This window comes from Hylobates moloch, unplaced genomic scaffold (assembly GCF_009828535.3).
Source record: "Hylobates moloch isolate HMO894 unplaced genomic scaffold, HMol_V3 SCAFFOLD_10, whole genome shotgun sequence".
Taxonomy (NCBI): domain Eukaryota; kingdom Metazoa; phylum Chordata; class Mammalia; order Primates; family Hylobatidae; genus Hylobates; species Hylobates moloch.
In genome coordinates this window covers 81921529-81947287 of record NW_026652285.1, presented here as the reverse complement: position 1 = coordinate 81947287, position 25759 = coordinate 81921529, and the positions used below count along the sequence as shown (strand labels likewise).

At 44.2% G+C, this 25759-nt stretch overlaps 1 protein-coding gene across 7 annotated transcripts in view; it reads right to left on the bottom strand.

Annotated features, from left to right (window-relative positions):
* The window catches only part of PALM2AKAP2 (PALM2 and AKAP2 fusion), a 533392-nt gene that overhangs the window by 364024 nt on the left and 143609 nt on the right, over window positions 1-25759 (bottom strand). For 6 of the 7 annotated variants that reach the window (XM_032164836.2, XM_032164831.1, XM_058445342.1 and 3 more), the window contains exon 2: window positions 21695-21740. The exons of the other annotated variant lie outside the window; for it this stretch is intronic. In XM_032164836.2, the coding sequence (XP_032020727.1) occupies window positions 21695-21740 (46 nt within the window). The remainder of the gene's footprint in view (window positions 1-21694; window positions 21741-25759) is intronic. 7 annotated transcript variants of the gene reach the window in all.

Here is a 25759-nt window from a genome sequence, read left to right as displayed (position 1 = left end):
CATTTAACAAAGTGGGGAACCTACGTGACTACAGAAGTCACGTGCTGCTGAAGCCAGCCCTGCTCTGACCTGAATACCCAATATCATGTTAGTTATACAGCATTATTTTAACTGTAGCAACCCCATTTCAGATGTCCAGAAGAGGCTAAAATTAAGACTAGGAGTATTGCTATGCATTTTTAGAGAAACACGCTCAGAGCCTTCTTGCTCCCTCCCACAGTGAGAAGAATATATGGGGTATATTTGCATACACAGACTCTCCAAAGCAGCATTTTGACTGACAAGTGTTGTTCATTTGGGTTGTTCATTGGCATTTTGTGTCCAGCTGGTCAGTCATAAATGGCCCATTCATGAGGAACTTGATCTGGTTGATTTTGGGGGGATCATCCCTACCCATGGTCCCTCTCATTAGTCTAGGAAAAGGCTTTGTAAGACTAGAGCTGTTTGCTGGCCCAACTTCTTACCATGATGCCCATTTTTATCCCCTGCCTGCAGGCCAAGTACCACTATAGGTCAATTCACTAACCCTAACATCACACAAGAAGTACGTTAGTAGATGCAGTTCTCAGCCCTTCTCTCTCACACACACACACACACACACACACACACACACACACACATCAACACCTGGGCAGCTGGCCCAGCTCTGGCCTCAGCATTCTGATAATCAGCTTTCAGAATGACCCATCCCAGGTCCTGGAGTCCTGGCTTTAAAGCCCTGGCCTGTGGCTAAGGTCCACGCTCCATGCTGACAGGCCACCAGCCACCACTGGCCTGAGCTTGCTTTTTTGCTATTTATTTTTTTGAAAGTAAAACAAAAACATTTTAATTTTATCGAATGAATCTGTGTTGGTGATGCACCTGCACTACCTACCATACATTGTAACTGTCCAACTCCATTTCAGCTCAATCATCTGGAATCCACCTTTCTAAGCAACATATTTCTATTACTATTTCTTGATGTTCCAGTTTTAGATATCATCCATGGACTTCCTCCTGGACCAATTTCTACCTCATCCTCCTGCATGGCTGGGTTCTAGGTTCTCCCTTTACCACTATCCCTGGGGGTATCTTCCCCATTCTCTTGTCTGAGTTTGCTTTTAAGGAACTCCTTTCTCGCTGGAGGGACCCACAGACCCACATGGTGCTATACTTTTAGGACAACAGGTCTGTCTGCTGAGCTGAAATGTTTCACGGTAACTGAAAGTGTGTATGTATGCAACCCCCAAATCTACCACGTCATCTTGCTTCTTTAGCCTTCCCACCACATCCCCCAACCCCACCTCACCATTCAGTTGTAATTAACCAGACAGGGCTAATTGAAAGCTTTACTGCTATACAGCTTGAGTTCTTCAGGCTGATTCCCCATCTCCCACTCATCACCACCACACTGACATATAAGCCAGTTGCCTGTATCAAGGCTTTGAGTCCTAAGACGTCATTCTTCCCTCCAAGGCAGTTAGGATCCTCTATTAAAGCACGCAGAGTTTCCAGTGACTATAAAAGGAAATTGTATTGAATACTCCATTTCTTACAACTGTTTAATCAATACAAGATTACAAATACATCTGTAGAAATAAACAACAAACCTCTGTAGATTTAAAGATTCTATTTTGAGTAAATACAGAGAAAGATAAAGCTAAGATGGCAGATAGATGCTACTCCAAGTACTACCATTGCTCAGCTGGGAGCAGTGGCTACCTGTAGCATTGTGTTGAAAAGGATCCTGAGGTCAAATCTGAGCTGAGCAAGAAATAATTCCACGATCAATTAGTGATACACAGGAACAAAGGGTAGCAACATGTGAGTCGTTTAATTGCCAAACCTGGAGGGGTCATTTGCATGGGTTTGGAGCCAGACAGATCTGAGTTCAAATCTGGGCTCAGCTACCTGGTCTTGGGCTAATGTTAAACCTCCTCAAGTTAACAGTTCCTCTTCTGTTAAAACAGTGATAAGAATTCCTCTAACAGAGTATTATTGTTTCTATTAAATGCGGTAGTATTTGCTAAACACTTACCATAACATGTAGTATATATTAAGTACCTAATCACAGAAGCTCTTACAATATTAGTTCTTTGGCCCTAAAATTAGTTCTTAAATATAAATGCCTTGAAATATGCTCCTCTGATTTAAAAGTGTGTTTGTGTTGATCTCCATCCTCTTTTCAAATCAGTAAACCTTGTACTGGCACACGGGAGGTGCTAGGTAACAATCAGGTGATAAACACAGGATTTCTGCCAGCAGTCTCTCCACCAACAACACATTCTGTATGGCAGGCAATGGGGAATCTGAGTGGCTCTGACTGAATTCTTAGCTTTCCCTAAAAATAAGCTTATAGTCTGAGTCACCCCTTTCTTCCCAGGCTCCTCTGAAAGTTGAACAGGATGTCACAAAGGCCAGAAATAGCCTCCACATTCCAACTCGAAATTGGTTTTCCATCAGCTCTAAGGCTTTCCACTGAAGCTGGGGAGGATGCTTCTTCTGGGTTTCAGTATAAAGAGAATGCCTTAAACAGTTAAAAAACTAATGGTGGCCGACGCGGTGGTTCTTGCCTGTAATCCCAACACTTTGGGAGTCTGAGGCAGGTGAACTGCTTGAGCCCAGGAGTTCGAGACAAGCCTGGTAACATGGCGAAACCCCATCTCTACAAAAAATACAAAAAAATTAACCAGGCATTGTGTTGCATGCCTACAGTCTCAGCTACCTGGGAGGCTGAAATGAGAGGATCACTTGAGCACAGGAGGTCAAGACTACAGTGAGTAATGGTCGTGCCACTGCACTCCAGCCTGGGCAACAGAGTGAGACCCCGTCTCAAAAATAAACTCCCCAAAACTAAAGGTGACCCCTCTATGGAAATAATGGAGAGCCACTGAGAAGCCTTGAGGAATGTATCAGCACTGGCGGGGATGGGCAGTCAGGAACCTGGAGCAACTCCCTGCCTCATCCTGCCTCCACTCTGCCACCACAGCAGTCTCTGATAAACCACAGGTCTTCAGTGGCTCTCATCCTCTCACAGACTACATCTTTGCCCCACTTGGAACACCTGGTCTTCTGTGGTCCAGCACCCCCTGCCCATCAGCCTCACTTCTCGACATCCATGAGCCACGCTGAGCTTCACATCACTTCCTGACACTGTTCTGCTCCATCACAAACCTCGTCACTTTGCCCATGCTCCTCGTTTGATCTGCATACTAACAGAATCCTCTGGCCTTGGCCACCCTCACCAGACCTAGCCTGCTTTTTGCCCTCTTGGGGAGTTTAGGAGGTGCTGGGACTGGGTCCTGGAGCACAGCAAGGGGATCCGTGAGTCTTTGAGACTCAGGTTGCATGGTCCACACAACAGTGACCTGGAGGGGAAATGGAGGGAAGCAGGGCAGGTGGTTTGGAGCAGTGGAAAGACAGCTGACATAGAGACATGGACGATGTGGGCTCCGGCCATAGCCTGGATGATCTTGAACAAATTACTCAGCTGAGCTTCTGTTTTCTCTGAAATAAGATGCAGAAAGTAATACCTTTCCTGCTCCTTCAGGCACAAACAAATTGATAGAAGGAGAGAATTCTGTAAACTCTAAATAACTGTGAACATATGAGGAATGTTTTGTTTATTATCAATGGGGAGTAGTGACACAACACTGTGTCCTGAGCAAAAACACAGACAGGACTGGGTTGGCTCAGTTGACATTTTGAACCCCTGTGATGTAGTTTACAGCTTTGCCCAATGTTTTTAACTGGCTAGGTGAGGGTATGTTTAATACTCATTCTGCCTTAGCGTGAAATGTGGTTCTATGCCTTTCCTGATAAAAGGCTTTGACAGGAGACGGAGGGTTATGGGATACATGAGTGTGTAGACAAGGCAGAGGTTTGAGCCATTAATGGCAAATGGCACCCATCGTTTACAGGCCCCTTAGCCATTCCCCTGGGACACAATTTCTACTGCCATAGCCAGAATCAGAGTAGAGTATGCTTGACCATCACTGCGAGATGCAGGTATCATCTGACAGCATGCAAGGACCCTGTCCCCAGAAAGATATATTGAAGTCCTAACCCCCAGTACCTTAGGATATTTCTGAGACAGGGTCCTTTCAGAAGTCATCAACTTATGTCATTAGGGTAGGCCCTATTCCAACATGATTGGTGTCCTTATGAAAAGGGAAAATTTGGACACACCAGCAGACATATGTAGAAGGAAGATGATGTGAAGAGACATAGGGAGAAGTTGGCCATCCCCAAGTCCAGGAGAGAGGCCTGGAACAGATCCTTCCCTCACAACCCTCAGAAGAAACCAATGTAGCTGGACATCTTGATTTCAGACTTCTAGCCTCCAGAACTATGAGATGATAAAATTGTGTTTAAGCCACCCAATTTGTGGCACTTTATTATAACAGCCCTGGAAAACTAATACAGAGCCTTTATAACAATCTAGGGCAAAAAAGAACTAGGGAAGCCACAACAGTCCAAATTAGAAACACTGATGTGTTTACCTGGTGAAAGCCACAGATACTAACCCAACTCTGGACATTTTGGGAACTGATGGCCTATATGCTCAAAGGGAACTAAACTAGAGATGGCCCGTTTTTGTTTGTTTATTACAAAATTCACTTGTAGCAATAATGAATCTGCAGGCCGCCTGCTTCCCACACATGCCCCTGCCCTGGCAGTTCACAGCCAAGGTGTGCAACGGGGAGGGTGACGGCTTCTGCGGAGCTGCTTGAAGCTGGTGCATGTGGTGGGTAATTGCTGGTAAAGGTCCTAGCAGTTCCACTGCTCACTGCTGCTTCTGAGTTCAGAACCAGGAAAGGTTCTAACTCTGTAGACTTCCAGGATCTAGGCAAACGAAACTGCAAGTTCATGCTCTAGCTGGAAATTGTGGATGCTTTCCATGTGGAGGGGAGACATCAAGAGTCAACTGATCTCAAACACAGTCCGAGCATCCAAGAAGAGCCCCTGATAAAAAAGGTGAAGTTGGCAAAGCAACTGTTTCAATTCAAAAAGCATTCAGTGAGTATCTGTGATGTGCCAACTTCCCTCTCTCCTCTGAAGCTCAGGGTAACCCCAAGCTGGGCCTGGAAGCTTCCCTTCCTGTGCTAAGCTGAGTGAGAACTTAGATAGGGGCCAAAGGACACAACCCAGCTGGGAGAGATGGAAAGTGAATGCAGAAGAAAGAACCTAGAGAAATTTTCTGGGGAAGACCCCCAAGAAGGTGACAGAGGTAGCATCAGGCAAAGGAAAGGAGGAAACCATCAGAGCAGGGGCCCAGTTACAAAAGAAAGAAGAGAGAATTCAGGGCGTTTGGGGATAAGACAGAATTTAGGGCACCCAGCTAAAGGTTATTTTTACCACCCCCTAGCTAACATTTAGCACTGCCTTCAGTTATGAATGTAAGCACAAGCCCCAGGTAGATCATTAGTACCTATATTATATGGTTTGGCTCTGTGTCCCCACCCAGATCTCATCTTGAATTGTAATCCCCATAATCCCCATGTGTCAGGGGCAGAACCTGGTGGGAGGTGATTGGATCATGGGGGCAGTTTCCCCCATGCTGTTCTCATGATAGTGAGTGTGTTCCCATGAAATCTGATGGTTTTATAAGTGTTTGACAGTTCCTCCTACGCACATGATCTCTCTCATCTGTTGCCATGTAAGATGTGCCTGCTTCCCCTTCCACCATGATTGTAAGTTTCCTGAGGCCTCCCCAGACATGCAGAACTGTGAGTCAATTAAACCTCTTTCCTTATAAATTACCCAGTCTCAGGGGATGTTCTTTATAGCAGTGTGAGATTGGACTAATATACCATGACTTTATTAGGAGTAGGAATCACAGACTTTTTATATAGCATTACAGTTGTTGGAGACAGCTCGAAATATCACTTACATTCACCAATAATTTGCAATTAGAGTAAGTATTAGAACTGCCACTAGATTTTACTTAATAAAAAGCACATTATCTATAACTTTTCTAATATTTTGCTGACTGTATATCAAAGCCCATGTTATCTATGTTTTCTAATATTTTGCTGACTGTACATCAATCAATCAAAGCATATTATCACAGTTTTCTAATATTTTGCTGACTATATATAAATTTCATTGGTTATATTTTTAATCCTAAATATTTTATTTTGTGCATTTAAGCACTATTCTGAAAAGGGACCCATAGGTTCCACAAGATTGCTAAGGAGTCCAAGACACAGAACAAGAACTCTGCTAAAAGTCATTAAACTTGCTTTGACACTATGCAAAATGTGTTGTGACAGGAAGAGAGTAGATAATGGTGAATATGACATAGTCATTGGCCTCAAGAAGTTTACAGTCAGGCGGGAGAGACAGGAAATTATATTCTTTGCCCCTCTCTTTTTGTTCCCTGACTTCTATTCCCATCAACAGAGTACAGCACCTCTGCTTGCCCATATGGCACTCTGTAACCTAGAAAAGGTGCCCCTTCCTCAAAACCTGCTGGAAAATTGCCCTAACAAATACACAAGGCTACAGGGACCTTGTGTGAACAGTGCCCTGGCACAGGGCTCAGCAGTAAGGCTGAACTACAGCACCAGCCTAAGGCCTGACTATAGTGAATCTCTGCAGAAATGTTAGGTAAGAAGGTTCCTTACACATGTATGCCAACTCCCTCATCTCTTGCCCATGGAAGACAGCTCTAATCTATCTTGATGTCCTTCCTCCAACACCTAAAATGCAGCTTCAAAGATCTTCTCACGGCGGCACTATAGATGGACGCTTCCTATCAGTTAGAGCTCACATAAGAATTGAAAACCATTTGCCATCCCAGGCTTAAGGCTTTACCATTTTTGAGAATCAATATTGTCGTGAGGGATTCTAGAAAATAAAAAAGACTTTGACATGTAAAGAAATGAATCCCTAATGATGACAGTGAAGACTTAAAGGGATAAATCCCTAATGGTAAAAGAATGGGAAGTACATTGGGTCAGGTAACCTTTATGTTATACTACATCAGTGATTTTCAAAGGGGTTATTTTGTTTCCCAAAGGATATTTGGCAATGTCTGGAGACCTTCTTGATTGTCACACTGAAGAGTGGGGGGTACTACTAGCATTTAATGGATAGAGACCAAGGATGTCACTAACATCCTATAATGCAAAACATCGGCCCCACAGACAGCAGAAAATTATCTATCCCAAAGTGTTAATAGTACTTCAGTTAAGAAATCTTACACTATAGGGTTGGCTTCCCATTCTCCAAGCAGCTGCTCAGAAGTAGCCCATCTAGAGAATTTCAAAATCAAGCATATGTATGACCAGAAAAGCAAAGGCTGTCCATCTGTAGTGAGCAACTGTGAGTGTCCACAACCCTGTCCACTTCAGCATGGCCACAGGGCCAGCACAAGTACTGCAGCAATCATTTTTTAACCCGATTTCACAATTATGGCTCTGCTATCTTCCAAAACCTTGAGCAATTTGAAAATATTTATTAAGGCACCAAAGTCCCTTTGGAAATTTCCAGGCAGGCCAGACTCAAAATTGTAGCTGGTGTTTTCAAATAAGAAATGGAAGAGGGCAGAAAGGAAGTACTTAATGATTCCGAGACACTAGGGTCGACCCTGCTACCACTGGCCATGGGCAACTTTTACCTGGTGGCCACTCTATTTGTAAATCAAGGCACTGGTCCCTAGGGTTCAATGAGGTAACTCAACAGGGAAGGCTGGCCAGAAACCACTCCTCTCTGGCTCCCTGCTTGGACTCAGGGAATGTGGCTGGTGTGCTCTCTGACCTTTAGTCTTTCACTAAGTGTGCTTAAAGTTCCCTGAGAGAGAAAAGTGAGGATTCAGGCAAAATTCAGGGAGTAAAAAAAAAATTCACCTGGAAAATCTGCGTGCTTTCCCTCAACCCTCAGTCCCTGTCAATAGAAAGAAATATTTTTAATTGTATGGACTTATTTTAGATGGGCCAAACTGTTACCCTCTAAGAGATCAGATTTTCTGGTTTTAAAAAAAAAAAAAAAACCATGCAGTTGGCTTAGATAGCAAAGGATATAATGAGAAAATTCCACAGCGGCAAAACTCACACGCCAGCTTCAGTACACAAAACCTCTCATCACAGTAAGCCCAGAAAACAGTGAAAAGGATGTCTGAGATGCTTTATTGTTCTGGACTGTAAGCAATGAGGCAATAGTGATTTCTTTAGATAAAAGACTCCTGGAGCCTTCATCGCAAATACAGCCGTTGAAATATGCCATGTGGAAAGCAGGGGTTGGCAAAGTTTTTCTCCAAATGGTCAGATAGTAAATATTTTTGGCTTTACAGGCCATAGAGTCTCTGTTTTAATTATTCACCTCTGCCATTATAGCACAAACTTAGCCATAGACAACACATACATGAATGGGCATGGTTATGCTCTGGTAAAAGTTTATTTATGGATGCTGACGTTTGAATTTCATACAAATCTCATGTGTCATAAAAGATCCTTTTTTGAATTTTTTCAAACTTGTAAAAATATAAAAAAGAGGCACTGCTCACAGGCCTTATGAAAAGAAGCTGCAGGCTGAATTTGGCCCATGGGCTATCATTTGCTGGTCCCTGGTCTAGACTGAAAATTGGAATTACCACTCATTTTTCATTCTGAACTGCTATCTAAAATCAATTTTCCTTCTTGCCTCCTTGTGATTCTGAAATCACACTAGTAAAATGGGAAAATGAAACAACAAACCAATAAGACAAATAAATCAGCCATCACACCACTCTCCACCAAAGTACCCAGGCTGGGAAGGATCTGGTTGTGATCACTGTGTGACTCATCTTCTACCCACCACAAGTCACTGTCCTGCTCAGTGCAGTATAAGATATATGGCTTGCTGAAGGCTAGCATTCCAATGTTATTTTTAAACTCATCCAGTTTGAGCAATCTCTTTGTTTAGTCTTTTCAGACTTATATTATTCAAAGGTCAGGCCAGAGAAAAAGGGTAGAGGAGGGGCTGTAACATGAACCAATATCTGAAATCCAGTTGTCCTCCTTCCTTGAGCACATATTAGATCATTTCTTGTTCTCCGGAAAGGATATAACCAGTTGGTCACAAAACATTTCTTGAAAACCCATTTATGTGTTTAGAAAGCACTCTTATCCTTCCAACACTTGCCCTATCTCCCTATAAACATGCTACTATTTAAAATCAAAGCATATAATTGCTTCTTGGCCTTTGGCTAAGATTAAGTGTAATAAAATCAAAGAGTATTTTCACCCTTTGGTGAAACAGAGAAAGTAGGTTTTGAACTTACATGAGAATGTGGCATGAATGTGAAGAGGATGGGCTTGCCAGATAAAATATGGAATGTCCTGTTAAATGTGAATTTCAGATCAACAACAAATAATATTTTAATATAAATATGTCCCCATGGAATCACTGGGCATCCTATACATTTAGTTGCTAAATGGAACAAGCCTAGTAGGGGATAGTGAAAAGATGACCCAGGGTGGAGCAGAAGGTATGTACTGGGAAGAAGCAAAAACTTGTTATATAGGTATGGTAGGGTGCTCATTGTGAAACAGTTCCCCACCAATGGCTGGGAACCCAAGTTTCATGTTCTGGTCAACCCTCCCACCCTCAACTGATTCTTAGGATCTTCAAAGTTAGGGTATAAGGTAGCGCCAAGCAGAACTACTTAGATTCCAGTTAGAGTTTTAAAATCAGGCTTCCTGGGAGACTTTTGGGGGTGATGGAACTGTTCTGCTCCTTGAGTGTACCAGTGATTGCACAAATCCACACGTGTTCAAATTGAGAGAGGTGTACATCAAGAAAGCAATGGCACATGCCTATAATCCCAGCAACTTAGGAAGCTGAGGTGGAACGATCGCTCGAGCCCAAGAGTTCAGGACCAGCCTGAGCAACATAGAGAGGCCCAGTCTTCCAAATTAAAGAAATTTAATAAGTCTATTTTTCTCTTCATTTTCATTTTTTTTTAAAGAGTGCTTGTAGTTTTTACTTCTTACAGAGAACTCATGAGTTCATCCAGCATGCTGGATAAGGAACTGATTTAAGTAGCAGCCCTGACTCTGACCCAAGACTATGGTTTTCTTATAGGGTATGGATCCCAGAGGGCCCTCACTGCTATTAAAAATGGCCTTCTTGCAGGCCCATCCCACCAAGGTGCCCAACATACCTAAGTGTATCTACATCTCACATGGCTTTATGCTGTACCACCCCCTCCCCCCCAGCCCCCATTCCCACATACTATTGGCTTTGTAATTAAATAAAATAGGTTGTGACATGCAGACATGGAAAACTGGTGGCCCAGGCTGGGGGTAGAGGGGGAGGGTCATTGAGACAGGGAACAAATCCAGCCCACACCGTGTTAAAATCTGTGTTATATTTGGTTTGGCCCATACAGTATTTAAATTGTTGTGAGCATTTAAACATCAATGGACTTCCTTCAAAATTGGATTTCCAGGTTCTCTTGGAAAAGCAGGAGACCTTGGGCTCAAATTCCCACACAGTACCCATCAGCTGGAGTTGAGTGCTCTCTGTCCCCTCAGAAGTCTGCCCTCTCTTGGCTACCACAGTCCCAAAAGCTCAGCCAAGTCAACCTGGTACCTGTGCACATCTGAGATCTCACCCCCCTAACATAAGGCATTCATCAGGGTGGCTGGCACATGGACCCTCTCCGGAACTGGGAGCCCTTCCCTCTGTCCCCTTAAGTAAAGTTACATGATGAAGTACCATCTTTCCCTTGCTTTCTGAAGCCTGGGGTGCCCTATCTGCCTATAGGGGAGAGGGCCCACTTCTGCTGGAGGAAGCCTGGAAAATGCTCCCTCCACTGCCATGCCAAGCTGCTTCCTGCTTTTCTCTGTGGACCCAGGCTGAGAGGGGATAAAAGATAGAACCATCCAGAGGCAAAAGTAGGAACATGTCAAGTAAAGAGAGATGATGGTGGAAAGAGAGAAAGGCAGGTAATTATGCAGTTTACATTACTTTCAACTTTGCCTCCTCTTGTCTATATTTTTCAGAGTCAATATTTTCTCTTTATTCTCCCTCATCACATCCAATACTGATCTGAAATACATCATTCTCACTCCACTGTAAATAACAATGGGGAGTAAACAGGCTACTAGTGTCTTATCTCTAGCCATCAGTAAGATTGGAAAGTACTTTCTACTGCTGCCTCCAGGACTTCCTCTGTCTTCTGACCCATCCCCGCCAAACCTATCCCATCTATTGTTAAATATCCTTTGGGTTTTGTGGTGAGTTTTATTTGATTAACAACACTGAATTTTGAACACACATGCTGAGACATCGATGTTCATGAACAAGACTGCCTGCATACCACCTGGAAAAGAAAAATAGGCCATGCAGTTTACGGGAGCACTGCTATCCTAGAGTATGCTTTTGCTTACCTGGATAAGCAGGACTTCCTTTTAGCATCACTCATATTAGCCTTAAGCTTTTCAGATATGTCTCACAGTTCCACTGGAGCAAGGACATTTTCAAAGCACTTCCCACCCCAGTAGAAACAGCATGTGATATCAGCCCAAGATGTATGTCAAGTCATACCACAAAAACTCGGTGTTTAAGGCCAATCAGGTGCCTGGGGAAAGCCAGCTGACTGAGTTCATGCCACCCAGCCAAGAGGCACCTTTCTTAAATCCTGGCCTCCCTCTCTCATGTCACATGCAGGACACACACACTATCACAGTTGCCCAAATCCTAGAGCCCCGTCTGGTATTTATTGGCCTAAAAGTTGTCGACATTAGCACTCAAACACAGACAAAGAAAATCCCCTGCCCGCCACCAAAGGGGTTAAGTTTTCAAGCATGTTTTTCTCTTAAGAATAACATTTTTTGGTAACCCTCAGGGTTTTAAGTTTCAGCCCTGAATTTTAAAATAAAGTGAATACTTAGATGACTGGTTATAATTTAGCAGAGGGGGGAAAAATCCCACCCACCTAGAATAGTAAGTAAACCAGTATAATTTTTTTTTTCCAGGAAAAATGTAAGAGTAGGTTTTACAAATGCCTTCAAGATATTTGGTATTGCACAGGCTGTCTAGAGCCTAAAAGCCTGCAGGGTAATGAAATAGGCTTCCACAAGGGAGATGATGGACAGGAAGATGTGTTCCGACGTCTGGCCCACAGCCTTTTCATCTACAGCTGGGGCTTTTATCTCGGGCCTCACGTGGCTTTTCTTTCCCCTTCGATCTTATGCAAAAGAAAGGTACAGATTCCCTATTCTTTTCTTCTAACTAAACTTATATGATCCTATAGAAACAGTGATACTAGGGTCAAAGAGTAATCCAAAGTATTTTTAATATATGTTCAAGCATTATGTAAATAGGCTGTAGTCTTGTCTCTGTGTCTGTCAGTCTGTCTCCCTTTCTGTGTGTATTTAATAATCTCCTTTTGAGCATTTTAATTCAACAAGAGACTAATGAGAAATACTGAGACAATAATTAACCAAGGGCACTGTAGCTCCAACATGCACTGCCCCACACCACCCTCTGCTCCTGCTGTCATTTCCTGTCAGAAATAGATCTCAGCTGTGTGGTCTTCTCCCAAACCCAGAGCACTTACGAGCAACCTTTCCTCTACAAACTCCCCCGTGCTGTGTGGCCCATCCCTTACAGTCTCGACGTTCTCTTAGGCCTCATCCTGTACAGTGCAGCCTCTGTGCTTTGTGTTTTAAGATATATAAGAGATCCAGTGAGGCAGAATCCTTCCAAAAATGAAGAGTTAGCTCGAAAAATGCATGGTATAAAGACAAGTGAGGGAAGCCTGCATGACATCCTTGGAAGAATAAACTTGTCCTTGATATGCCAATAACAAGTCGTACTTGTATATACACAGACTGGCTTCACAGAATATTAACCATCATTAAGTAAATGAACATCAGTTGCTGCTTCTAGCATCCTATTGGAGTTGCCCACGTGAGAAGCAATCACATCGTGAATTCGCATCTGCAGGCTGGAGAAGGGGCCACCAGGCTTGATGGGCTGATGTGCTATGGGATGTCTTCATCTACAGCACCATCATATATATGGCACACCTCTCCCAATGGGGCTATCATGGTGTTGCTGGATATCTTCTCCACCGCATGACTTCTTATCTCACTGAGGTGTCCCCTAAGGCCTCCCCAAGGGAATTTTGTAGCCCGTAGTTTCAGTCAGTCAATCCCAGGCAAACTCTCTCAACCTGCCCAGCCAATCCTGGGCAAACCTTCCAAACTAGTGTTGTCAAGTAACCAACAGATATCTTACTTTATTTAAATAGATTAAAGCAAGTTCCCGAGATAAGCAAAGACCTCTCCTTGATTAGCCAATCTAATGTGAGAAGGATACAGCTACACAGGGTGTCACTCTTGCCCAGTCTGGAGTGCAGTGGCAGTGATCACAGCTCACTGCAGCCTTGAACTCCTGGGCTTAAGCGATCTTCCCACCTCAGCCTCCCAAGTAGCTGGGACTATGGGAGTGCGCCAGTGCACCTGGCTTGCATGACTTCCAGACTGGGCTATGTTTAGGCTCTCATTAATCAAGACTAAATTTGGCCTTTTATTCTATTTCACTTCTTCAGAATACACACACCACACAAACTCCTGGGCATATCACAATGGGCATGTGATGCATATCAGGACCCAGGTCATAATCTTCCTTCACGATGGATCTCCTACACTTCACCAGTCGTTTTCAAAGTGTGTTCCTCAGAATAGCAGTTGCAGTTGGGAACTTGTTAGAAATACAAATTCTCAGGCCACGTCACCCTAGACCTACAGAATTAGACACTCTGGGAGTGTGCTCTTGCAATCTGTGTTTTAAGGAACCCTCCAGGTGATCCTAATGCACTAACGTTTGAGAATCACTGTTCTATACCATACATGACAAAAACATCGGCCAAATGGCAGTTGCTGCTACTATGAGTCCTGAGCCCAGCAGAATCTCCCTACAATGTACATTACTTGAGGCTAATAACAAATCAGGATCAACTCAAACATCCTGGCTGACATGAGATAGGCTTGGGCTTCATATCAGGTTTGCATTTCAGATTTGCATACCTTGAGTATAGGTTCTTAAAGATTCTTTTCTAATAAGAGGAATTTCCCAAATTAAGGTGCTGACTTGATGTGGTTTAGATTTGTTTTGGTTGAGTTAGAGAGCAATTGCCTATCTAGATGTGAGTATTCTGAGTTTCAATAATGTCAGTGATTTGCAAGGGCTCATTTAATGTCAAAAGATATCGCAAATAAGCACCATTTATCCAATGATCCAAACATCTGGACACCAAACTCACAAAGCTCTGGTGAAAATGCAACCTGATATTACAACACTATGAAATATCTCAGGGGTGCCGATAGGCTTACTTCACAGTATCCTTATGAAATCCAAATAAATCAATGCATAAGGAAAGCATACTGTAAAGTTCAAAGCTCTATCTATATCTAAAGGTCACAAAATGTCGGCCTCTTGATCAAAAGGAATTGTGTTGTGACTGCCAATCTTTTTAAAGTTTTTAAACTAGTTAATACTGTTCTTTTTTAAGTGGGAGATCTCACATTTTAAAAATCAGATTTCTGGCTTCTCTTGAAAATGAGTTGATGTAACAACATAAGACCCACGTCCTCACAAGGCATAAATTAACTGCATCTTAACTGAGAGGTGGCATCTGCTCTCTAGGGACCAATACTTTCAACTCAATCTGTGTCCCTCATTTACATTGCATGCTGGCCCCCTGGCCTGTTGAGTTTACTACTCCTGCTCACTACAAATAATCCATTTTATTATTATTAATACTATCTTCATGCATTGAAAACTCAGGAGTTACAACATTTATCTGATTTCCTAGTATTTATCTAATTTCCTAGTTTGGCAAAAATGTTGTGGCTAATAGAATTCTCCTTTCACTCTTTGTGTTCACTTCCTGTTTATAGATGCATGAGTTTTGATTTGTTGATTTGCTTATTATAAATAGGAAACTTTGTGAGTGCTTAATGCATGCTTTCTCTGAGCATTTCCCAAGAAACCTCTAAAAGAACAATCACAACAAGACCATGAAGTGGGTATGATCATTAGCCCCATCTTACAGGTGAGGAAACCAAGGTACAGTGACATCATACAGATACTAATGGAAAGGCCAGGACTTGCGCCAGGCCTTCCTGACACCAAAATCCATGCTGGTAACTACCCCACCAGACTGACAGCCCTTGGGACCACCGTCTCTGTGCATCAATGTCCATCTGCTGTCTCAGTCAATTTCATACCACAGGATGACCAACTCTTACTGCCAAGCAAGTTCATCAACATTCCCAAATGGGATCAGTGGTGAAATGTGGAGAGTTCAAAGGACCAACAGCAGTGGCCCCAAAGCATTGAGTAGCCCCCAAAGAAATATAGAAACAATGCTACTGGGCCCTGGTTTTCCTTTAAATATTGACAAACTATAACCCACAACCCCCCTCGCTTAGCTTTTCCTATGATGACTTTTTTTTTTCATGATAACTGCTCTATTTCTCAGAGCATTTTAAAGTTTGTCAGAGCAGCTGCTCTTTGTCCCAATAAGCTGAAGACTGAAATACTCAGAGGTACAAATAAGTAGCAGGGAGGTGTGTGACCCTTATGCATGCTGTGTAAGGCCTGCCTTGGCACTCCCAGACACAGCAATGACCCTGCATGGGCCCAAAGTGTCACCTATCCAGTGGGCAGCTCCGCAGACTCAGACAAGTTGAACCCTTCCTCAGCACCGATATCCCACGCAAATGATTTTTTAGGCCTTAGCATGGAATTTTAGAAGCAGGGTGTCATTTGCATCTCTGAGATAGAAGATAACAGATGAACGACCAGGATCTTAAATTCTCCAGTTCTCTGACAGCTGCATACCGATGACACAAGTCCACAAGGAATATGGATAGGGATGGTTCCCACATGAATTACAGTGTTTGTTTCTACAGGGCTTGGGTTTGGGTCTCTAGCCCCTCTGAGAGATCCTTGGGAAGCTGGACTGGATAGTACGTAAATCATTGCAAGGACTTTTGCCCATGCTGGGCAGGTGGGCCTAAAAGGCCTGGACCAAAAGCAGGGTGGTGGCCTCCTTGGCCACTGGCCCCATGCTCCAAGCCTGGTACTCAAGGCTGTAATGCTCCCAGGCAAGAAAAGGCATGGAGAGGCGAATCCAACGAAAAGCCAATGAGCACTTCTCTGTAAGCCCATGGCACAGCCAGCCTAGGCCAACAGCGTATACCCAGGTCTATGCAGGACTGAGAATAGAATCGAATGAAAGCCATAAACTCACTAGCTGACCCCTTGGTGAGAGTTTCAAGAATGAAAGAGGCCGAAAGTGAAATCCTAACAAGGGCATATTCCAGAGACACATCCAAGCTCACTCCTCTCCTCCCAGCCAGAAGATTTTAGTCCAGCAGGATCTTAGTGGCAGTTTCAGCCCGTATCAAAGCACCCTTCCAAGGCTGGATGTACCACTAACACAAGTGATATGGTTTTGCTGTGTCCACACCCACATCTCATCTTGAATTCCCACGTGTTGTGGGAGGGACATGGTAGGAGGTAATTGAATCACGGAGACATGTCTTTCCTGTGCTGTTCTTGTGATAGTGAATCAGTCTCACTAGATCTGATGGTTTTATAAAGGGGAGTTTCCCTGCACAAGCTCTCATTTCCAGTCTGTTGCCATGTGAGATGTGCCTTTCACCTTCTGCCATGATTGTGAGGCCTCCCCAGCCACATGGAACTATAAGTCCATTAAACCTCTTTTTCCTTATAAATTACCCAGTCTCGGGTATGTCTTTATCAGCAGGGTGAAAACGGACTAATACAAGAATTGGGAGTCAGGAGAGGCTGGGATTTACTACAACTCTTCCACCTCTATCTGTGTAAGTTTGGATAGCTCTGAATACTCACCTGTATAAGCGTATAAGATTTGCCCTACACACCTCAGGAAGAAGGTAGCATATACAAGGTTTTCATAAATTATAAAGTACTGCACAAATGCAAAGATCATTTTTATTACTTCACAGAGTGGGTTCTAATTAAATGACAAAATTCCCTAAAGAACAGCATAGGTTAGATTAGCATTTCCTATTTCTGCACATATATAAACATACTCATGCCGGTCCCTGGTGTAGCCTGAGCCTTGTCCACGTGGCTCTTAGGAGTTTCACCCAAGACAATTTCTATAACATTTAGTTATTTTCACTCATGCCCAAAGAAAACTATCTTCCTCTCCAATGTGCAGACATAACAGCACCCTCCCCCAAGGTTAGTTTCCACTGAGATACAACAGCTTCTTCCCCATGGGAATGTTACTCGTTCCATTAAATTTTATGTTGGGTGTTTCTATGCACTGAATCCAGGCTTGAAAGACTCTCAAAAGGAGGTGGGCCTCCTGGCTTGTCTAAAGCTTTCCCATTGCAATGGAATCAGTCTGTGGCTCACACTCAGGCTGCTGAGACCATCTGCACAGTGTGCTCATGGGAAAAGTGCGAGATGCTGCCGCCATCTTGGGTGGCAGCTCAGGGCAGCAGTCAAAGCAAAGGCTCCGATGGCCTGCCGTGGGCAGCATTCAAATCCTGGCTTTGATACTATCAGTTTAATGTTAGATCAGTTCTAGAACCTCCTCGCCTATAAAATATGAGTAATACTGTAGTGCCTACCTCATAAGCTGCTTATTAGGATTCAATGAGATAATACATGCTGAAAAGCATTTCAGTGTTCATTCTGAGTTTGTGTCTTTAGCTACTGACTTAACTTCTTCATGCTTTAGCCTTTCCCTTTCCCACACTAAATGTCCTGAATAAATAATAATCAAATAACGAATAAACAAATGCCTCCTGGTAACTGGGAAGGTTATGATGTTATTTTATATTTTATTTTACCCAATTTTCATGACTTACTCAAATGTCTTCTTTTTGGGGAGTTGTTTCACAACTCTGAGATTGGTTTACATGTTCCTGCTGGATGCTCATTTTCATGGTATTCCTGGATAGTAACTGCTTATGTGCTTTTCTATTTCTTCCATTAGACTATAAATAACGTTTGGTGAAAAACAAAAAGTATTTCACACCGTGCCTTTCTGAATGAACAATATTCAATAAATGGCAATTGTTGTTATTAGTCCCTGGGATTACCATTCTCACTCGTGCTGTTTCAGAGGCTTTTTTTACCATGTTCAAAATGTAAAGTTTGGGGAGTATCCCTACAGAAGAAAGGAGCATGTGAGTGTAGAGATCATTGTCAAAGATCATTTCTGCTCTTCTTTTGGCAGAAATTAGGATAAGAGTCATCTTTCCTCATTGATTAGTTCCTGGACCCAAATGGAAGATTCCATTAAAGCACTGTAGTTTCTAAGTATTTAATTCAGTTTTGCTGGCCGTGGGGGGATATTCCACAGATGTTCATGTGACAAGCATCTTAGGTCTTGAGACATCTATCCTTCAAGAAATTGTGTGCAAAAGGTGAAATAAAGGTTTCAGCCTCAGGTGGCTGAAACTTGGGGACACCAACTTTTCAATGTTGCCAATACCTTCCCAGAGGAGGCAATCTGTAAATACCTACTGAACAAATGGATGAATGAATCCTCAAGTCATATCTCTGCCTCTGTCTAAAGCAGTTAGAGAAAGTGATGCTGGGCAGGGCCCTGACTTTCAGTCAGTTGAAGGAAGGGATAAAAAAAAGCTGTTCAGATTGAGTATAGTGGCTCATGCCTCTAATCTCAGTGCTTTGGGAGGCTGAGGTGGGAGGATCACTTGAGGCCAGGAGTTCCAGACCAGCCTGGGCAACATGGCAAAACCCCATCTCTACAAAAAATTTAAAAATTAGCTGGGCATGGTGGCACATGCCTGTAATCCCAGCTACTAGGGAGGGTGAGGTGGGAGGATGGTTTCAGGATGCAGTGAGCCGTCATGGCAGCACTCCAGCCTGGGTGACAGAGTGAGACTGTCTTAAAAAAAAAAAAAAAAGTCATTCATACACATTCCACCTCCGAGATGTTGCTTCTGACCCCCCACAGGACAAGACAGCAATACAGACAAAAGCTAAGGGCTCTGCTCAACACCATCCAATGGCAGCTACCTGCCAGGTGCTTCACCTCCATCCTAACTAAACCTTACAACCAGCCCAGGAGGTAGAACTCATGAACCCATTCTACAGATAAAGGATCTGAGACCCAGACTAAAGACTGCCCAAGGCCCTGCAGACTGGAATCCCAGTCGATGCTCTGCCTCTGAGAGAGAAGCCCAAGTAGGTGAAGATGTGAGGACCTATTCTCTTCTTCCCTCACATCTCCAGAGAGACTTCAGGAGTGCTAGGTTCTGGGGGCAGGCTTGTGATCTCCTCAGGGTCCCCTGAGAACTCCAGGAAAGTGGTGAGAGAGTCAGGGTTTGCAGAATTCAGAGAGTAGGCACTAGGCCAAAGCATAGCATAAAACCATTTACCGATGTGACCATAAGTCCCCCCACCCAACTCCCTCTGTCTCTTAATTGGCTCTCTCTCTCTCTCTCTCTGTCTCTCTCTCTCTCTCTCACACACACACACACACACACACACACTGTTAGCAAATCTGTCCTGACAACATCATACAGTCATCCCTCAGTATCCTCAGAGAATTGGTTTCAGGTCCCCCTTGGATACCAAAATCAAAGGATGCTCAAGTCCCTATAAAATAGCATGGTATTTGCATATAACCTACTCACATCCTCCCACATACATTAATCATTTTCAGATTATTTATAATACCTAATACACTGTAAATACGATGTAAACAGTTGATTATGCTGTATTATTTAGGTAATGATGACAAGAAAAAGCCTGTACATGTTCGGTACAGACTCAGCTATCCATTATTTTTTCCAATAGTTTCAATCCAAGGTTGACTGAAGGCATGGATATGGAACCCATGGATAGGGAGGGCAGACCGTATAGGTGCACATTCATGAGAATAATCAACAGCTCCCCAGACACACAGGACAAACTCAATTCTTCAATAACTGAAGAGGCACAAGTGAGTATTTATGTGTATTCTTATACACTCAAGAGAATTCCCAAAGATTTTCCTAGATCTTTCTTGAAAATCGACTTGGCCTCTGCTGGGATTACTCAACCGCACTTGGAAAAGGGTAGCCCCAGTGTTAGCAGCTACTGGCTCCATGTTTGGAAAGCAAGTCCTTTCATGGAGTTCAGCTGTTCCTCAGGCATCCAGTAAAGCTGGTTGTGCAAAGGCAGAAAATGTGACAACTGTTGGAAGCCTTCAGCAGCGGCCAATGGGAACAGCCACTGCATCAACAGTTAAAGCAGCCTATTATCCAGTTCACACAAAACACCCACCAGCTACATGGCACCATTAACTCAGTATCACCATTCTTATCAAGTTCATGACACACTGGCCATGCTGCCTTGCCACCAACTTTAGAAACCACAAATAACTTCACAAACCATCAAAATACACATGCACAGGAGGAAACAAGAAAAAACAACCTTCCTGAGTTTGGAGCACCACGTTCAAAGATTACCTAATAGGCAAACCATGGCATTTCAATATTGCCAGCAAACATCTCTCTCACTTCAGCGGTGAAGTCTCCAAGACATTTCAGATTCGAGGCGTTTGAGAAAGAGGGTCTCAGAGCCGTGGAGACCACGTCAAATGCTTCTAAAAAAAGAAGGGTCTGTGTGCATTTTCCCAATGAAGAATCTGTCCAAAAAGGTTTTGGAAAACACTGTAATATACCTTGCTTCCAAAACATTACACACTATTTCTCCAAAAAATTTATATGTGTTTCCAGAGAACTTCCGAACTGAAAAAAAACAAATGTATTTAGGTGGAAGAATGTCTGGAGATTCTTTTATGCCAATATGTTATCGGACCTTCTTTTTTAATTGTTACTATTTCGTATGGCAACAGTAATCATTCCCTCATCCTCGAAGGAAATATATAATCCAGCTGTGGTGGCTCCAGTAAAAATACCACATCTGTGGATCATTGGCAACACTGTGTTAAGATTGCTCAAATCTAGGCAGTCTCAGAGAGTTCTTTTTTAAACCCAAGATGCACATGGGTACACTTTTCTGAAAGTGCCTACGAACTTTGCCAAAACTGACTGCTCCTTTGTAGGCTGAAAATAGGTTTTCAGATACTCCACACCATAAGAAGGAGGCTCTCATGGAATATTATAACCAGGACCCAGTTGTATGAAGTCCCCAGACCTCCAGGGTGGTGGCTCGCGCCAGTGCCCTTGTCAATATCAAACAGAGAAGGGAAAACTAACATTCCCGGTTTCTGGGAAGAGCTTCTACCGCGTGGCTGGCTGAGTCGCTGACTCCTGGTTTTCCACTTAACAGGAGGACGGCTTCCGCAGAGAGGATGGCAGCCACCGTTCGGGTCACCCTTCTCTTGGTTCTCCAGGCTATGAAGTCAACGTATGCCTGAGCATTCGGTCATAATATTCCTGGAGTCGTCCCCCCACCCCAAGACTCTGTTTAGTCCTTCCCCAAAGCCCAGCAGCAAGCATCTTATTTTTAAGCCAATCTTCCACATTCAAATCCCCAGTCCAAAGCGCGCCCTTGGGGGTTTCCATCTACAGACATAGAAAAGAAAAGGCAGCCTAGCTGAGCCCTGACAGAGTTTTAACCCCCGGAACATATGACCTGCGGCTACTGTGCTGGCATGCCGCTTGCCCCGAAACCCTCGGGGGCCCCCTTCCACCCCAGACAATAGAGCAAGAAAATAAAATGAAAGTGGACTTACTGCTATGGCTTGCAGCCTTTCCTTGTGCAATTCCGCCTCTGCCATCCTGGAGAAGGGCACACAGGCAGGGGAAAGAGGAAAGAAAAAACACACGCTGTAGTCACCCAAGGAAACTGATGGGCACCCCGGGGGGCTTTGCTAGAACCCGGGAGAACACCGAGGGACGGCTGGGGATCCGCTCCAGGGGCGGCGGGCAGAGCTGTGCGCACGGCGGGCTCGCCCGGGCTCAGCCTCTGGCCCCCGCCCTCCCGGCCGCCTGGCTGCGCCCCAGCGCCGCCGCTCACTGCATCTCCGGGTCGCCGCCGCTGCCGGCCGCGCCAGCCGAGGACGTGGGACGCGGGCAGCCGCCGGGAGGGCGCGCTAGCCCGGCGCTAGTTCTCCGCCCTGACGTCTCAGTGCCTCGCTCCGCCCCTGGAGTGTGGTGGACCCAAGGCCGCGGTCCAGGGCGGCTCCGAGCGATCGCCGCCGCGGGTCTCCAAGGCGCAGACGGAGGGCGCGCGAGCCAGTGGGCACCTGGGGCGCGGGCGCACGGCGAGCTGCTGGGGCGCACGGCTGGCGTGGCGTGGCGCGCTCCGCCGGACACGCACTTGCTGGGGCGGAGGCAGAGCGCAGTGGCGCCTCCACTGGGCAGATGCCAGTGGAGAGGGGCGTCTGACCGAATGTGGGACCCGAGCACGTGCTGTTACGTGGGGGCTGAGGCCCCCGAGTGTTCAGGGCACCTTCTAGCTCAAGCCAGACGCTTGAGCTCCACGTGGGGACATTCACAATTTGGGAAGGGCTGCCTTGCCCAAGTGGCCCACGTGCTTAAGATGATCAAGTTCTCAACATCAAGTCGGCCGAGGGTAGGGTATATCTCCAGAGAGGCCACCCTTCTGGTGAGGCAATATGTGGCCTTAAAAGAAGCCGAGAGTTTTTAGTCCTGGGTGCTAGATTACACTTCACAATGTGTTAGCTGTGAAATCTCAGGCAACTCGCTTAACCACTCTGAACCTCAGTTTCCTCATCTGAAAAAAATAGAGGATCACATAGGTGTCATTAGAGACGAATGAGAGACAGTATGTAAAGGTGCTTTGTAAAGGGCATCACAGACATCTGCTGTTATTATCATTATCCTGTGACATTCTGGATTGAAATCTTTTCAGGGTCTTCTGTTCATTGCATCTGAAAGGAAAAGTAGGGTCTACTCACTAAAATATTTCACCTATTCTTTACTAAAACAGATACCATGTGGTACTAATGTGAGTCTTTTGTGACAGGTCCTGGACTGGATGTGAGGAGTGGATTAGGCCCAGTCCAAAAGGAGATCAATGCCAAAGACAAAAAAAATGCCTCTTCACATTGAGGCAGGACCTGCTAGAATTCCCAACATTCATATGCAAACGTTTCTTCATCAAATGAAATAAACACTGAAATAACTAATATGGCCTCTTTAGAGCCACAGGATTTAAAGGCATGTTAAAAGATATACACATCGGGCCGGATGCGGTGGCTCACGCCTGTAATCCCAGCACTTTGGGAGGCCGAGGCGGGTGGATCACCTAAGGTCAGGAGTTCGAGATCAGCCTGGCCAACATTGTGAAACCCCTTCTCTACTAAAAATACAAAGAATTAGCCAGGCATGGTGGCAGGCGCCTGTAATCCCAGCTACTTGGAAGGCTGAGGCAGGAGAATCACTTGAACCTGGGAGGCAGAGGTTGCAGTGAGCCGAGATCACACCATTGCACTCCAGCCTGGGCAACAAGAGTGAAACTCTGTCTCAAAAAAAAAAAAAAGCACATCAAATTTTCCCAGATCACCTGTTTACTGAATAAATGCTTCCATTTCAACTAAATTGCCCTTTCAGTTTTCACAGAGGTTCACCTGTCACTGATGAACAATTACTCCTCTGACCAAAGATGAAAGCACTCACCAAAATAATTTACTGATGGATTGTTTTCCCATCTTTTTCATAACAAGTGTAGGTGGAGCTGATTGTTTAATAAATCCAAGCCAGTGCCAGAGTCTACATCCCACTCCAATATATCAGAAACTTCTACTTTCTGGCTAAGCCCATCCTTTTCTTCAAATGCATCCTTTTTTCTTCATTTCCAGCACAAGCCCCAGCAGGAGAAGTTATTTAAAGGGGGTTTGCTCACAAATGAACAAAGCTGTTATTGCTTCAGCAGAGTGATTGTAGAGAATATCAAGATGAGGAAAATGAGACCAGAGAGGCTGAACGACTCAGCTACAGTTATAGAGCTGAGGTTTAAACTCAGAACACACTCATCAGAGCCCATGCTCTTAACCATTAAGCACCAGGCTTGGCCAATGATATGGAGATAGAAGCAGGCCCCAGGAATAAACAATTGAACCAGAAATGGTCCTTCTACTCCCAGCTATACAGATATTTAAAAGGTATGATTGAGCATAACAGTGTGAATGTACTTACTGTCATCAAACTATATGCTTAAAAGTGGTTGAAATGGTAAATTTTAAGTTTTGTATTTTTAACCGCAATAAATTTTTAAAAGGAGTGATGGAATGGGGAGATGGAGAAGGAAAAGGGCCTGGGCACCCTTTGCAAGTGATCAGTTGGAAATATCTGAACTCTGAATAGAAGAATGGGGGTTGGGGACACACATCCAAGTGTCATCTACTTTGCAGTTACAGCTAAAGAAATGAGAACAGCTAGGATGAGAAAACAGACCAAGAAGAGGAGAGAGCCCCGCAAAGAAGACTGATAAAGCATCATCCGAGAAGTAGAAGGAAAAATCCAAAGGGATTTGCACAAAAAGCCACAAAGAATGAAAGAGATTTTCAACAGGGTCATATGCTTCTGAAAGGTCATGGGGGATGCAGATGAAGAAGAGGCCGTTGGAGGGCTGTCAGGAAACCATGAGTGACTTGTGTCCAGAAGATGAGCTTGGAAGCACTTACAAGAGTTGAGAAATGACTGCTACCAAGTGAATGTTGAAAATAAAACAAACAAAAATGGGGATGAGCAAGTGATCAGAGAAGCAACCATGAGTACAAACTGCTTCTTTCAGCTCTTCGGATGTGAAAGATGAAGGTGGAGAACAGGAACATAGCCTATGGGAAGCAGGGTCTAGTGGAAAGGGTTATTAGGTCAGGCAAGACTTGGATGTTTGGGGGTCAAAGCAAATTAGACAACAGGGAAATTAGGCCAAAGACACGGTCAAAAAGGAAGGTGAATATTAGGCAAAGTCTCTAATTAGTCGAGAGGACATTCAGATGAGCACCACATTAGCCAGTTAGCCTTGGGAAGAAGGAATAACCAAGCAGGGAAGGAGGAAGAAATGGATAAAGACAAGAAGAAAGTTTGAGTTGAAGTCTCAGGAGAGAGGTTAAGTGAATTTGCAGCAGATGGACTGGTTTTCCCAAATGAACAAAGAGTCATTGATTAAGACGGATGGTGTAGGGTTGGGGCTTCAGAAAAATAGAACTCATTTGTAAAGAAACTGTGAAAGATGAGAAAGACAAAAACATGGTTCCTGACCAGAAATCTACATCAGAATCTCCTGAAGACCTGTACAGAATTAAATTTCTACGGGTGAGGTGGGAGTTAGGGATGGGTTTAGAACCTTTGTACTAATTGAATTGACTAGGAATAGACTAAAGACTCATGGCCAATTGTGTGTACTTCCTAAGTGATTTTTAACTGCCCTGAGACCCACAATTAAAAAAAAGCTTGTGTTTATTCAGTGTTGCGGATTATCAAAGCAGGTATGACCAAAAGCCAAAGAAGACAGGAAATTCAAAATGCTTCTGGCCAGGTAGGAAGTGTAACAGACTTGTTCATATACACATGTTTTTTTTTTTTTTGGCTGGCCAATTTGTGAACTCCTTCCCATCTTTGGGGAATTCCCATATTACAAGCCATAGTGAGAGGCAGAGCCACATCCTGTGGTAGAAGCTGGGAGGTATCAGACACTTGTTCCCCAGATCCCCCTGAAGCCATGGTATGGAAGGCAATCTGGGCTCAGTCAGGCGTGTGTGCCTGCCAAGAATTTTGGAGACTCAACATTTTAGAGAATTCCTTCAGGCTATTAGCTCACCTTTGGTTGT